General features: G+C 43.3%; 1 protein-coding gene across 6 annotated transcripts in view; it reads left to right on the top strand.

Annotated features, from left to right (window-relative positions):
* Syne2 (spectrin repeat containing nuclear envelope protein 2) overlaps positions 1 to 15,458 on the top strand; it is a 396,202-nt gene that overhangs the window by 311,231 nt on the left and 69,513 nt on the right. For 5 of the 6 annotated variants that reach the window (XM_031355750.1, XM_031355751.1, XM_031355749.1 and 2 more), the window contains 10 exons: positions 423 to 542; positions 638 to 829; positions 2,786 to 2,959; positions 5,269 to 5,400; positions 8,065 to 8,261; positions 9,354 to 9,486; positions 10,683 to 10,865; positions 11,275 to 11,421; positions 12,966 to 13,142; positions 14,719 to 14,874. In XM_031355750.1, the coding sequence (XP_031211610.1) occupies positions 423 to 542; positions 638 to 829; positions 2,786 to 2,959; positions 5,269 to 5,400; positions 8,065 to 8,261; positions 9,354 to 9,486; positions 10,683 to 10,865; positions 11,275 to 11,421; positions 12,966 to 13,142; positions 14,719 to 14,874 (1,611 nt within the window). Of the gene's footprint in view, positions 1 to 422; positions 543 to 637; positions 830 to 2,785; positions 2,960 to 5,268; positions 5,401 to 8,064; positions 8,262 to 9,353; positions 9,573 to 10,682; positions 10,866 to 11,274; positions 11,422 to 12,965; positions 13,143 to 14,718; positions 14,875 to 15,458 lie in introns of those variants that run through there. The other variant, XM_031355755.1, reaches the window with a different exon arrangement.

Consider the following 15,458-nt stretch of genomic DNA (forward strand, 5'->3'; position numbering starts at 1 on the left):
TAGTGGTGGTGATGATGATATGATATGATGATATTATTTGGGATTAAATTATTTGGTATTAAAGGCATGCACTACCACCTCTGGCCCAAGCTAATTAACCTTTTTGAAAGGTAATGGTATGGTGGGTTTTGAGAATTGCTGAGGAGTTGGTAAGAGACCATGAATCCCCCCAGTAGACACCATATGCCTTGTTCAGTATGGGCTTAGAACGTGCTGGGAACAAATTCAACCCTGGCACTTCTGGGAAAACCTACAAAGAGAATACACGTTGGTGGCGGCAGGGACTGTGGTAGGAGTTGAAGTTGTCACCTTCACTTGTTTCTGTTCTCCCATGGCACTTCCATCTTTGATTCTGTTTTAACCACACTGTGTGCTTCCTGACTTATTAAGGGCTTTTCTCTCTTGCCGGGTTTCTTCCTTAGAAAGCAGATGTGCACACAGCAGAGCTGCAGAACTCCGAGAGGCAAGTCGCCAAACTAAGAAACGAAGGGGAGAGGCTCCGGTTCCCTCATGTTTTACTCCAGGATGTTTACAAGTTAGAGGTGTGTGCAGGCATAAGGGCTTGGCTCTTCTTCCTGGAATTGAGACGTGTCCTCTGATTGATTCTCCTGCCTGGCATCTGTTCTCTCCTTTTCAGGATGCTCTTGACAGTATGTGGGGAATCCTGAGGGCCAGATACTTAGAACTCAGCAGCCTCTCCAAGAACCAGCAGGCCTTGCTTCAAGGCATGGCGGAGCTAGTCAGTATTGGAAAAGAAAAGCTTGCCACTGACCCTCTACAACATGCCAAGAGTAAAGCTGCTTTGCAGGCCCAATTACAAGATCACAAGGTAAGAAGAGCTCCTTCAAGACCCTCACCTCCAGTTGTCCCCCTTGATGAAGTGTGTAACATCCCGCTGTTTACAAGCTCCCTCAGATCTTACTGCGGAGCAGAAGCCCTGGGAACTTCTAGGCTTGTGGATGAAAACAGACTCTTTCTTACCTCTGTGGAGCTTTCTGTTCATTGAGAAGACAGACATTTCACCAAATCTATAACAAAATGTATATTCATCCTCTGAGGGCAGGTAATAGGAGAAACTGACTTAGGGAGGTTAGGAAAGGTGTTCCTGAGAATCAAAAAGGAAGGTTTACAGTCTAATGCTTTAATTACTATTCCCATTTTCCATTTATTCTCCTTATCAGCCTAGCATGATGGTGTACACTTTCAGTCCCAGCACTCAGGAGGTAGAGGCAGGAAGATCTCTGTTCAAAGGCAGCCTGGTCTACTAGCGAATTCCAGGCCAGCCAGGACTACGTTGTAAGAACTTGTTTTACACACACACACAGAGAGAGAGAGAGAGAGAGAGAGAGAGAGAGAGAGAGAGAGAGAGAGAGAGAGAGAGAGAGAGAGAGAGAGAGAGAGAGAGAGAGAGAGAGAGAGAGAGAGAGAATAGTCCCTGTTTTAGCCAAGACCTTTGGTAAATAGAACTTAGTCTAAAAAAAGATAAGAAGTAGAAACATGCCGAGCAGTGGTGGCATACACCTTTAATCCCAGCATTTGGGAGGCAGAGGCAGGGGGATTTCTTAATTCAAGGCCAGCCTGGTCTACAGAATGAGTTCCAGGGCAGCCAGGGCTACACAGAGAAACCCTGTGTGTGTGTGTGTGGGGGGGGGGGTGGAAACACCCTCACAGTGGTGTTCAACCTTTTGACATTATGATGACATTATCATTGGTGAAGTTTATACTCAAGAATCAGGCAATAGAATAACCTCCACCCCCACTTCCAGTCATGTTTTAAGTAAGCTTACAATTTTGTGTTGGGCTGTATTTGTACCCATCCCCCGCTGCATGGGGCCCATAGATCACAAGTTGGGCATGGCATTGTTCTGGGGCCCCTGTCTGATGCTTTTTTGACAAACCTATGTGTTTGTCGATTTCTCCGGGTGGAAGAATGCATTCACATAATAAAAGGGCCCATCCAAACAACTAGAATTAGCAGCTGGGTAAATGCAGATGCCATGGGAAGTGTGACCTCCCAATTGTAAAGATGGCCCATCTGCCAGCTCAGCAGGTCCCACTCTCTGGCCATCTCAAGTCTCAGTGGGAGCCTGCCTAGCGACCATGGGTTACTCGGGTTCACACACTGAACATCATTCAAAGCCAGCCTGTCTTCAGATGTATTAGTTACCTCCTAACATTATAAAACTCGAAATAATTAAATTAGATCATGGCAGAAACTGAGATTTACTAACACTAATGCCTGCTGCTTAAAATAGATTATTTGGTGGAAATACTACTTAATGATAATATTTCTTTATAAATTGTTAAAATTCCATCTGCTTTTCATAGACTAAGGGGTTGGTCTAATTTAATTTTCATTTCATTTGTTTATACAGTTGAGTCTATGTACATATATATATGCATATATACATGTATACATATAATTCTATATGTGATCTCCTTAGATAAGGGATTAAAAAGCAAAATTAAGTTAGGCTTGGTAGCATAGGTCTGTAACACCATCTGCTTTGAGAAACTGAAGCAAGAGAAACCCAAGTCCAAGGCCTGCCTAAACCACTTAGCAAGACCCTGCATGAAAATATCAAGTAAAAAGACTGGGGGTATGTCTCAGCCATAGAGCCTTTGCCTAGCATGCATGAGGCCTTAGGATCACACACATACACATAACCTCCTGGGTTCCAGAGGGAGGCTGGTCAAAAGAACTGGGGTGAAGAGTTAAAATATCTGGCTTTTATAATTTTCCTAATTCATATTAAAAAAAAAAAAAATCTCTTCCATGTCACAGGGGTTTTTCCAGAAGCTTGTTGCTGACATGTTGTTGATTCAAGCCTATCCGGCAACAATGTTTCCACCTTCGTTACAAAAGGGAGAGGGATTTGGAGCAGAGCAAGTGGCAGAAGTGAGAGCCCTGGAGGAAGAGGCCTGCCTGCGCGGTGCACAGCTTCAGAGCATGCTGCAGGTACACACGTTGCACCACCTCTTGGCTGGACTGCCTGGTTTCACCCAGCGTAGGGCTCAGGCGTCAGAGCCTTAGCTGAGTGTGAGCAACAGGTCTAACCTGGACTCCTTCCCACTTCATGTAAGATCAGCTGGGCCTTGTCATACGTAACAGCATAGGTTTGTTTGTGGATGGGTAGCATTGAAGGCATGTGAGAGCCGCGACGACGAGATGGTTTGGATGAAGCAGTTCATGGGTCAGAGTCTAGCTTCCTTCAAGAGCCATTGGGGATACTGAGGACACTGTCAGAAAATCCTGCCTTAGCTCAAAGAAAAATCCTGTTCAGCTTGAAAGCTTTCCCCTTAACTCTGCTAACAGATGTTAGCCCATAAAGGACATCTTGAAAAGGAAATATTCAACTGAATACAGTGTTATTTCTTAATGACAATATTTATTTTCTAGTTACATTGTCAAATTGTGTCTTAGTTCAGGCTTTACTGCTGTGAACAGACACCATGATCAAGGCAACTCTTATAAAGGACAACATTTAATTGGGGCTGGCTTACAGGTTCAGAGGTTCAGTCCATTATCATCAAGGTGGGAGCATGGCAGCATCCAGATGGTGCAGGAGAAGAGAGTTCAATATCTTGTTTCAAAGGCAAACAGGAGAAGACTGGCTTCCAGGCAACTAGGATGAGGGTCTTAAAGCCCAGCCCACAGTGACACACTTCCTCCAAGAAGGCCATATATCTCCAAATAGTACCATTCCCTGAGCCAGGCATATTCAAACCGCCACAAATTGGTTTTTTTAGTAATGGTGATTTTATTTTATTTTATTTTATTTCGAGACAGGGTTTCTCTGTATAGCACTGGCTGTCCTGGAACTCACTCTGTAGACCAGGCTGGCCTCGAACTCAGAAATCCGTCTGCCTCTGCCTCCCAAGTGCTGGGGTTAAAGGCGTGCGCCACCACTGCCCAGCTGTAATGGTGATTTTAAAAGGTTTTATGGACCCAGTGAGTACTCTGTAAGTCAAGTGGCTGTTATTTGAAAGGAGAATTACTAAGGTTATTTTCTAAAAGATAGGGGGTTTTTTGTTTTGTTTTGGTTTTTGGTTTTTGGGTTTTTGTTTTTGTTTTTGGTTTTTGGTTTTTGGGATTTTTTTTGTTTGTTTTTTGGTTTTTTGAGACAGGGTTTTTCTGTGTAGCCCTGGCTGACCTGGAACTCACTCTGTAGACCAGGCTGGCCTCGAATTCAGAAATCTGCCTGCCTCTACCTCCCAAGTGCTGGGATTAAAGGCATGTGCCACCACTACCTGGCTTGTTTTGTTTTTTTAAAGATTTATTTATTATTATAAATAAGTACACTGTAGCTGTCTTCAGACACACCAGAAGAAGGCGTCAGATCTCATGACGGATGGTTGTGAACCACCATGTGGTTGCGGGAATTTGAACTCAGGACCTCTGGAAGAGCAGTCAGTGTTCTTACCCACTGAGCCACCTTGCCAGCCCTAAAAGATAGTTTTTAATATCAATAACTCAGTTCTTTAGTGCTTAGGAATTCTAGCCTTTGGACTACCATGGAAATATGAGGAGATAGGACAATATATTCTTAGCACCAGTAAGTAAGACAAGACCACACAAAGGGTAAGGAGATAGTGGGGGAGGGTGCAAGCACATCCTCCCCCTACTGCACCTGCCCATGAGCTCAGGTAGCCTGCCAGGTATGCCTCAGGTGGCTTAGTAGAACTATGCCCACTAGATTTTGGGGTTCTATCAGAGAGATAAGCATAACCTGATGGAGGTTTCTATTACAAAAAGCTTTTCAAAATTAGCACTCTGCCTTTCCCAGTAAGAACAAGACTCTTACATTGTTAGGTCTTTACAGGGGTGCTCAGAATAGCACCTCAACTCATCAGCTTTTTCTTTTAATCCTATTACCCAGTTTTACAGTGCCAGCATAAAGCACTGGTGCCAGGCAGGAGGCATACGTCAGTATGGTACAACCCTTACCCACATGTGTGTGGCCCTGGGTTTGATCCCCAGCACTGCAAGCAAATAAACACATTCTAATACCAGTGGGATTAAAACACTCACCTGCGTGTACACACACACACACACACACACACACACACACACACACGGCACCTTTCAAAAGCAGTGGGATTGTATCCCACTAGAGACTGAGTTCTTCCTGATACTGTGTCTATAACCTCTCGGGGGCACCTAGAGTCCATGTGGCATCCGTGTTTGGGTTTCTTCTGATCTCAGTGTTTGTCTTTGGCTTTATGATTGTCATGACATGGAACCTGTTCCCACTGTTTATTCTCTAGAAATGGGAAGAATTTGACAATAACTGTGTGTCTCTTGAGAAAGACCTGGAAGTTCTCGTCTCTTCGCTGCCCTCTGTGAGTTTGGTGGAAGAGACGGAAGAGAGATTGCTGGAAAGGATTTCATTTTACCAGGTACTGTGCTTCTTGGTTCCTGACAGGCCGGGGCCACAGTGCTTGGCGAGCTGTGCAGAGTAGCCTGCTGGGTTTAAAGCTGAATGGTTTCACTGAAACTCAGGGTTAGTTATCAAATGGCTCACTGACAGACGTGTTCAGGAGGCTGTGGGAGCCCTCCTTCCAACTACTGTAATATATCCCTTTCCAACAGTTTTGCTTTGTTTTTTAAATAAACCACTGAAACTGGTTAGTCCACATGGATATGGGGTCATCCTGCAAACCCACAAAGAAGCAATTCTCCCTCCCCCCATAGCCACTAACTCCCACTAGCACCATGGTCAGGAGCAGGACCCGGGAGCCCCTCCCCACTCTGTGCTGAAAAAATATTTTAGATTTAGTTTAATTTTGTATGTGTGTGGAGCTACAGGTACATCCTCCCACACCTACTTTTTTCTTTTTTTTAAAGATTTATTCATTTTTATTTTATGGGCATTGGTCATTTGACTGATGTATGTCTGTGTGAGGGTGTCAGATGCCCTGGAACTGGAGTTACAGACAGGTGTGAGCTGCCATGTGGGTGCTGGGAATCGAACCTGGGTCTTCTGGATTGCAACCAGTGTTTTCAACCACTGAGCCATCTATCCAACCCCTCTCACACTAACTTTTGCGTGGATATTCGGGAGCCAAACTCAGGTCCGCATGTGTGCACTACAAATGAGTTTCCTTGAAAGCTTTTTTCAAAGAAACAATTTTTCTAAGACTTGTGAACAAATTCTTCGTATTATATCCCTCAAAGCCTATGTCACTGTATTCTACTTTGGGCTGTTCATAATCCCTTGGAGTCACAGAGGTTTGTGTGTGTCTAACCAATGTGATGTCCTTGGTTGGGAGTCTGGGCTGTGGCCTGCAGGCCTTAGTTGTGCAGCCTCTGCACTGGAACGAACTCATATTCAGATGCTGCTTGGAACTAAAAAGTTCCCACTGACCAGCATGTAGTCTCTTTTCTCTCTAGAATGACAGCATCAGAACTCCTCAGGGGGCTGGGGGGTATAGCTCACTTAGTCCAATTCATTGCCTGCCATTCATGGAGCCTATCCAGGGTTTGATTCTAGTACCGCATCAACTGGACATGGTAGGACATGCTTGTGATCTTAGCACTTGGGAAGCAGAAGCAGGAGATCCTGAGATCAAGGTCATCCTATAAAGATGAGTCCTTACCTCCCTGCTCTGAAGGAATAGCTGATATACATTAACTCATGATACATGTGTGGTGTGTATACATACACACATTAAAAAAAAAAACCACCACAGCCCGAAAGAGCTTCCTTCCCAGAGGTGTTGTAATGGTAAAGCACCTAGTCCTTAAGGCTCAGAAAATGACGACTCATTTTGTAATTGGTTTTAGACATTTTATCCTAGCTGTAGGTTCAGCCAGGGAAGGGATGGAATTGTGTGGATGGGAGGGGGAAGAAGAGACCTAGAAGTAAAAGAAAAAAAAGTCGGTAAGTTTTCAAGAAGGCTTGATTGAAAAATAGCAGAAGTTCTATTTTGATAATAATTTACTCTTAGAGATTAAGCAGCTACCAGGTAAGCGGCATTAGCTGAACTGAGCTGCAGAGATAATTGCTATTAGGCAGAGTTCTCGTCGGGGGGAAGGGGGGGTCACTGCATTCGCGGTTTTGAAGGATTTCATTTGATGTGTGTGTATGAAGTTGGCCTAATGATGTGCTGTTTTAATGTATTCAGAAGTTATTTTCTCCCTCTTATTCCTTAATATTCAGAGGCATCTACAAATGAGTTCTCTGCCAGGTCTCTGTGTCTTGTGGATAATAGATAATTATCTTCGAGTTTGTTCCTCTCATATCTAGGTGTCAGTCTGTGAGACTCAGCAGCTGGGAGTGAGGCTGAGGGGGGCAGGACTGCAAGGCGTGGGCCCTTCTAAGAGGGCTGTACACACGAGAACATAGACCCTTAATTAGGACATCTCCCGGTGTTCCCAGAGGCACTGGAAATCCTGATTGCTATATTTTATGTTATATTTATGTTATTTATATGCTATATTTTATGAGAAATTTATGTCTAAAATTTCTCAATTCTCAAAATAACTTTTGTGTCTACCGAAAAGATGGCTCAGTGGTTAAGAGCACTGGATGCTCCTCTCCCTGACAACCTGGGTTTGATTTCCAGCACCCACATAGCAGCTCACAACCCAGCTGTAACTCTAGTTCCACGGGATCCAATGCCCTCTTCTGACATCAGGCATGTGTGTGTAGTATAGATATATATGCAGTTAAAACAACCATACACATAATAATTGTTGTTGTTATTATTATTATTAAAGATTAAATAAATTAGAAAAAAATGTCTGCATGTCAAATCAAAGCTGCCTGAAATGAGTGGTAAGCCAAGAGGTGAGATGAGGAGTGGTAAGCCATGCCAAGGATCCCACTAGTGGGGAGGCTGAGCCAGAGGATCCTTTAGTGCAGGTGTTTGAAGCCAGCCTGTAACCTCAGTATTTGGAAGGCTGAGGCAGGAGTATTACAAGTTTGGGCCATAGGATGAGTTTTCAGGTCTGCTTGAACTATATCATATGAACCTGTCTTATTAAAAAGAAATGAAAAGGAGAGAGACTAAGTCGGCACATTTTACTTAAAATAATTCATTCTGTGACTGTCTTTTTAGCAAATAAAAAGAAACATTGATGGAAAGCACGCTCGGCTCTGCCAAACCTTGAATGAAGGCAGACAGCTGGCAGCATCTGTGAGCTGTCCTGAGCCAGAGGGCCAGATCACAAAGCTGGAAGAGCAGTGGCTGTCTCTCAACAAGAGAATCGACCAGGAGCTCCACCGACTGCAAACCCTTCTCCAGCATCTTCTCAGGTACACGGCCTTAGAGACTGACCGGCTTCACAGTCTTCTATAGAGACAGATCCCAGGGAGGGCCTGTAGTCAACTTGAGGTTGTACGTGGTCCCCCATATTGCACTGTTCTCTGGGATTACACTAACCTCTGATCCTTGCTCTCTAGACTTGGGATCACATGCCAGCAGTCTCCTGGGGCCTTTGCACATTTCTATAAGCATGAGGAACTGGCTAGATGCAACCCCTGGGATACTTTCTTGCTGGGATGTTGCAATCTCTCACTTACTTCCAAAGATTTAAAAAGTTTAAAAAGGCTGGGTAGTGGCAGCGCATGCCTTTAATCCCAGTGTTTAGGAGGCAGAGGCAGGTGGATTTCTGAGTTCCAGTCCAGCCTGGTCTACAGAGGGTGTTTTAGGACGGCCAGGGCTACATAGAGTTAGGGTGGTTTGAAAAAGTCTTGACTCTTCAGAGGATGTGTTGTGTTCACATGGAATCATCTTAAACCATCAGAGGACAATGGAGAAAACAGACCATTTAAGCCTCATTTTTGACCTTGCCTCTCAGAGACTGAGCTAAACAAGTAGAAAAGCCTCAAGGAAGTTGGTGTTCTGTTGACTATTTCCATCACATATGATGATACAGCAGCATGCAGCCAATGGCAGTAGGTGTGCTGTTGGGCCCCATGTACAAATGCTAGCTTATTTTCATTGTAAACCCCATAACTGGGGAACACTGACGACCAAGGTGATCTCTGCCGTGGTTGACGGGTAGACTTTGGTATAGCTGTAATAAGAACGTCTTGTACTTTTAAAATGCCTCTTCCTTCTTGATTATCCCTAATGGAGAAAGTTCTAGAAAGTGGTAAATACCACTGGGCTTAGGGCATGGTATAAGACATGATAGAGTACTTACAAATACCAAGAATTTTTGAACAGTCGCCCTGATTGCTGTTTCTGTCACATAAGATGATATGATAGCATTCAGCCAATGGCAGTGTGCTGTCAAGCGCCATTTATTTCATCAACACTTAAATAAGAGCAACGCGCACTAGTGTGTGTCTTCCTCAGGATGAGCGAGTCTCTGATTTCCACTCCTGCTTTCCTCCCATCAGTTACAATAGAGATTCAGACGCACTAACCCGGTGGCTGGAGTCTGCTCAGCATACTTTGAATTACTGGAAAGAACAATCCCTCAACGTGTCCCAGGACCTGAATACAATCAGAAGCAACATAGACAGATTTTTTGTAAGTTGTTCACACTGCTGGACAAAAATAAATACCAAGAATAAAAGAATCAGAGTTTCTATGATGGGCCCCGCTTCCATTCGTGGGTAAGGGGCAACATGCGGGCAAGTAGCGGTGTGTCCTTAGAGCTGTTTGCTTCTACTGTTGACAGACTCTACAGTATATATGTGAATGTAAAGCTTGCTCAGATATGGGCATATTTTGTTAATAGTTAAAAAAAAAAAAACAGCCAAACCTCAAACTGCCTTATAGGAGTATTATTTCATGAGGTTAACAGATGCGCGATTTTAAGTTCTTGTGAGAATTCACTGCTCATGTTTTGGTTTTATTATTTTGATTTCAGGGGGCAGAAGCTTTTCTTTCATAACTAAATGAGCTTATTGGTCAGAGATGTAGCTCAGTGATGGAACACTTGCCTAACAAGTGTGTAGGCACTGGGGTCCAACACCTAGCCCAGAGAGTTATACATAGGATTCATATTAATTTTGCTAGGTACAAACGAAATATTTTCCCTTGGTCTTTACTCTCTTCTGTTTTATAGCTATGGTTACTCAGTTTGATGTTAAAATATAGATATTTTTTCAATGCACTTCGAACCTATACATAGGAAAGACTTCAAATATTTTATTTGAAAATTTTTACCAAGTAATTCATTTAATATAGATTGTATTGGATTCTACAGTTTCTCAAAAAATTGACCATTGAATATGGCTTCTCTGACTCTATTTTATCTATATGAATGTTTTCCCTGCATGTATGTATGTAAGTATACCACATGTATGCCTGGTACCTTGGAAGTCAGAAGGAGACATCAAATCCCATGGAACTGTCATTACAAAAGGTTTCTAGCCACCACGTGTGTGCTGGGAACTGAACCTCTGTCTTCTGTAAAAGTCCCAAGTCCTTTTAATCACTGAGTCACCTCTCCAGGCCAGGCTTGAATCCTCTAGGGTAAAAGGAGCCAGGGGTCCATGTGCTTTGTTCTCCAAGGTGTATGTGATGCCTGGAGTGGAGTCTGACACTCTGTAGGCAAAGGGTGTGTGTGTGTGTGTATGTGTGTGTGTGTGTGTGTGTGTGTGTGTGTGTGTGTGTGTGTGTGTGGACATATTTACTATCTTTAGTTTTTTCATCTAGACAGTAATTTTGACTATCCTTGAGTTTTGAAAGTATCTAATCTTAGGAACTGTTTCCTCCAGAAATTTTCCAAGGAAGTCGATGAGAAGTCCTCCCTGAAGTCCGCAGTCATGAGTACCGGGAACCAACTTCTCCACCTGAAAGAGGCAGACACGGCCACACTGAGAGCCTCTTTAGCACAGTTTGAACAGAAGTGGACAGTGCTCATAACTCAGCTTCCAGACATTCAAGAGAAACTTCACCAGGTGAGTGTCTAATGACCCAGGGCTAACATAGCATGTACTTGTGAGTTCACAACTCTTTTAAAATTATTTTTCTAACTCAATAGTTTTCTTTGACACTGCCACTGCCCCCCAACACACACACATACACACACACACACCACTGAATATACGTCTTAATTACTAGACTCTCCTCCAGTGAGATCTTTCTTAAGAGAGAAATCAAGCTTAATTACTTTATTTCTTGGTTTTCTCTGTGCCACCGAGTTGGCTTATATGAAGGTCTTTATCATTGTTTGGAGGTCACTTATTTGAAGCTTTAATACTGGGTTTGTTTTTTGTGGCTGACCTGCCTAATCATGTAGCAAGACCTTTTATCAAAGCAGGTAGCATAACTGCCGATAATTAAGTGGAGATCATCCTGCCCTTGCAGCTTCAGATGGAGAAATTGCCGTCCCGAGAAGCAATCTCTGAGATGATCACCTGGATGAACATCGTGGAGCCTCAGGTGGCGGGTGAGGATGCTGAGCTCCCGCGGAGTTCTGCATCTCAGGTGAAACATCTTCTGCAGAAGCTCAAGGTAATTGCCCAGAAGGGACCGAAGTCTTTTCACTGACTACAGAAGCAAATCATTTAGAGGGGAAAGGCTGAAACCAAGAGATGCGTATGATATGATCAAGAGAAACGAACTGGAGGGATGTAGGAAGGGGAGGGGGTGGCACTTATTCTGGAGTGGATAGCCCAAGCCTTTAATGGCCTCGGGCTGGGCTGGGCTAAGCCTTCCAGACGACATCTTTTCACTTGCCACATCAACACTGAGCCCAATTTAGTCCTTCCTTTGCTTCTGGTGCTCTCCCACCACAGGCAGTGTTCACACCACACCATCTGTCTGCAGTGCCTGCTTTACACACTCTCTGAGCCACCTTTCAAGGGTCAGCCCAAGCGTGTCTTCCACCCCAGGTCTCCCTGCTGGGACAGACTACTATGGCAGACTCGGCATCTCTGAGACTCTCTCTCTAGTTCCTAGGCGACAATCACCTCACCGTTCAGTACTTGCCTGTCTCCCTTCCTTGACTAGGACTCTCACCTGGAACAAGGCAGCCCAGTGTTTGGCTGCAGTGGTTATTAATAAATGTCCTTTTATTAGGAAGAAAAAAAGATGTCCTTCTACACTGGTTATGCACTTTGAGTAGATTTCATTAGCATATAACACGGCACAAATGAGGAGCTGGGCATGGCCTTCAGGGAGCTTGCAGGCTGATAGAGCTAGAGTCTTGTAGGCAGAAAATAATGGCTTCACGACCAAGTATCACTGCAGCAGAAGACTCTGATTTTTTTTTTTTTTTTCCTTTGCAAGGGTAGGCCTCACTATGTAGCTCTGGCCTAGAACTTATGTAAACCAGGCCGGTCTCAATCTCATATAGATCTGTCTGTTTCTGTCTCCTAAGTACTGAGATTAAAAGTGTATGCCACCATGCCTGGCCTGATTTTTGGCCCGATCCTATCTTGAGTGCCTGGTAGCATCTTTTAAAACGTCTACCTCGGCCACAGTTACTAGCACATTCCACGTGGTTCCTTCCTGGATGTCTCCATTAGCAGTCCTACAACTTTCTTGGGTAAAACCCAACAGGTGACAGGCTTGATAGATGCATCATTACCCCTAGTAGGTTTAGGACCATGGTAGAACCTAAAATCATCCAGATGGCCCTAAGAGGCCTCTGTCTCCACAGAAGAGCTACCTATGTTGGTCAGGTTCCCAAAGGTGCCATAAATTTTGTGGCAGACCCTTATCTCCTGTCTTCTATCCTCACATGGCTCAGAACCTCACAGACCAGGGTCCTCCTAGCCCTTCACAGATAGCAAGTACTATCATGTAGTTTCCTCAGAGTTTCCAGTGAGCCCTCAGGAAAGTGAGCCATGCTTTCCCTAAGAATGTGTCATTCGCTCAGAGAGTCTCCTTACAGCTAAAACAACCGCCCTGTCCCATGGAAGGTGGGAGATTGGAAGGTACACCTGACAGCGGGATTAATGGATAGGTTCTTGGCCCTAAGGAAAATCCAGCTCCCGTGATGGGCTTCCATCCCAATGTTGGTGTTTAAAATTTCACTTGTTTGTGTGTTTTAGGACTTCAGAATGGAAATGGACTACAAGCAGTGGATAGTCGACTTTGTTAATCAGTCACTGCTTCAGCTAAGCACCTGTGACGTAGAAAGCAAGCGCTATGAAAGGACGGAGTTTGCGGAGCATCTGGGGGAGATGAACCGCCAGTGGCAGCGAGTGCACGGAACCCTGAATAGAAAGGTGAGTCCTGTAGTTGCACCTGGGTGCATGGTGCTACACCTGGATGCATGCCTTTGCAGTTCGATACATGGTTTTACACTTGGATGCATGGCTTCAACCTTGCAATATGATGATTCACAGTCTTTTCTTTTTCTTTTTTTTGTTGGTTATTTATTTACATTTCAAATGTTGCCCCCCCCAACCCCCGGGTTTCCCTTCCACAACCCCCCCCCCTATTGATTTACAGTTTTAAGCCTGCTAATCATCCCAATTACAGCTCCTTTGGAAAATCTTGTGTCTTAGCATTTTCTATGGGTGCACACAACAGATAATGAAACTAAGACTTATATTTTTTGTTGGGATTTCTTTGGGAAATTGAGTTAGGCCAGTAAAAAGGAATAGATCAGGCTACTAAAAGGTCAGAGGTTTTAGCATTTCCTGTGCAAACACGTTCAAAAGGACAAAGCAATTTCACTGTGAGAAGCCAGAACGGAACAGAACAAAAGAAATACATGCGGAAGCTCTCTACTGCACGGGGGCCTTGAATCATGAAGAAAATGTATTCATGATAAAAAAAGTATTTAATATTGATAGTAACAAACATCTCATCTCTTTTCTGTATTAAAAAATGCACACAAAGGTATTCATTTACTGGAAATTCATATTTAAATTTTAAAGTACATAAATGGACAGACAACTTGAACAGGACATTTCTCAAAGTTAGAAATTCTAGTTTTAAAGAATCCAAAATTTCATTGACTCCCTTAACTATAGAGTCCAATTCTTAGGCAGTTGTCTAAAATGGATAGATAAAAATAATTTTTGCTTTTAATAAAGAAAAATTGAAAGTTTATTTCTTGACATACAAATCTTTATTCCAAAATGAATGTTATGTAAAATATTTAAACTTTCAGAGGAAGCCAAGTGATCTTTTCTTTTTTTTTTTTAGAGTTTTATTTATTTTATGTATATGAGTACTCTATACATGTCAGAAAAGGGCATCAGATCTCATCATAAATGGTTATGAGCCATCATGTGGTTGTTGGCTTCCAGAACCTCTGGAAGAGCAGCCAGTGCTCTTAACTGCTGAGCCATCTTCTCTCCAGCCCCAAGTTATCTTTTCATTTCAAAAGGATACAAATACTATAACAAGGATAAACAAACAAATAAATAAATATAAAAGACTCACATAATGCTATTTACATTCTGTATTAGTTACTTTTCTGTTGTGTGATAAAATACCATGCCCAATCCAACAAATAGAAGGAAGAATTTATTTGGCTTGTTCTAGAAAACTAAGAGTCTGGCATGGCAGGAAGCTGAAAGATGATCAGGTCTTTAACAGCTAAAAGCAGAGAGAGCAAACTAGAAGTAGAATCAGACTATCTGTTCTCAAAGCCAGCTCCCAGTTACACATGTCCTCCAGCAAGACCATCCCTTCCAAATCTCCCAAAACAGTGCCACCAACTGGGGACCAAGTGTCCAAACGCTCTTACCCGTGGCAGACATTCTCGGTCAAACTGCTACTCATTTTTAAGAAGAGAGATGAAAGTAAGAAATTTTTCTTTGTAATTTTTTTTTTATCTATCACATATAGATACAATATTTGGAACAGCTTTTGGAAAGTGTCACTGAGAATGAAAACAAAATACAGAATTTGAACAGCTGGTTGGAGGCACAGGAAGAACGGCTGAAGATGCTACAAAAACCTGAAAGTGCTGTCTCCATGGAGAAGCTGCTACTGGACTGCCAGGTGAGGAGGGGTAGGCAGTGTCCTACCCAACACATGACATAGCACATGGTGCCCACCACATGATGTCACAAGGATGAGTTTGAGAGGTTCATGGTTAGTGAACCCTGTATCAGACTGTACTTACACAAACCTAGAATGGAGTTGCCTACTACATACCAGGGGAGTATGGGATTGCCAGAATGCATATGGTGCATGACTGTACTTACTTTCGCATATAAACTAGCCAAATATTCTAGGTTTTAAATAATTGTAAAGTGATACCTTTCGATCATAGACAGAAGACTCTTTCATTGTCATTGTCCCTTTTATAAGATTTAAAAATTGGGCTGGAGAGATGGCTCAGCAGGTAAGAGCACTGACTGCTCTTCCAAAGGTTCTGAGTTCAAATCCCAGCAACCACATGGTGGCTCACAACCACCCGTAATGAGATCTGATGCCCTCTTCTAGTGCATCTGAAGTCAGCTACAGTGTACTTATTTATAATAATAAATAAATCTTTAAAAAAACAACAAAAAACAGGCAGTGGTGGCGCATGCCTTTAATCCTAGCACTTGGGAGGCAGAGGCAGGCGGATTTCTGAGTTT

This window comes from Mastomys coucha, unplaced genomic scaffold, assembly GCF_008632895.1.
Source record: "Mastomys coucha isolate ucsf_1 unplaced genomic scaffold, UCSF_Mcou_1 pScaffold6, whole genome shotgun sequence".
In the NCBI taxonomy this organism is placed as follows: Eukaryota; Metazoa; Chordata; class Mammalia; order Rodentia; family Muridae; genus Mastomys; species Mastomys coucha.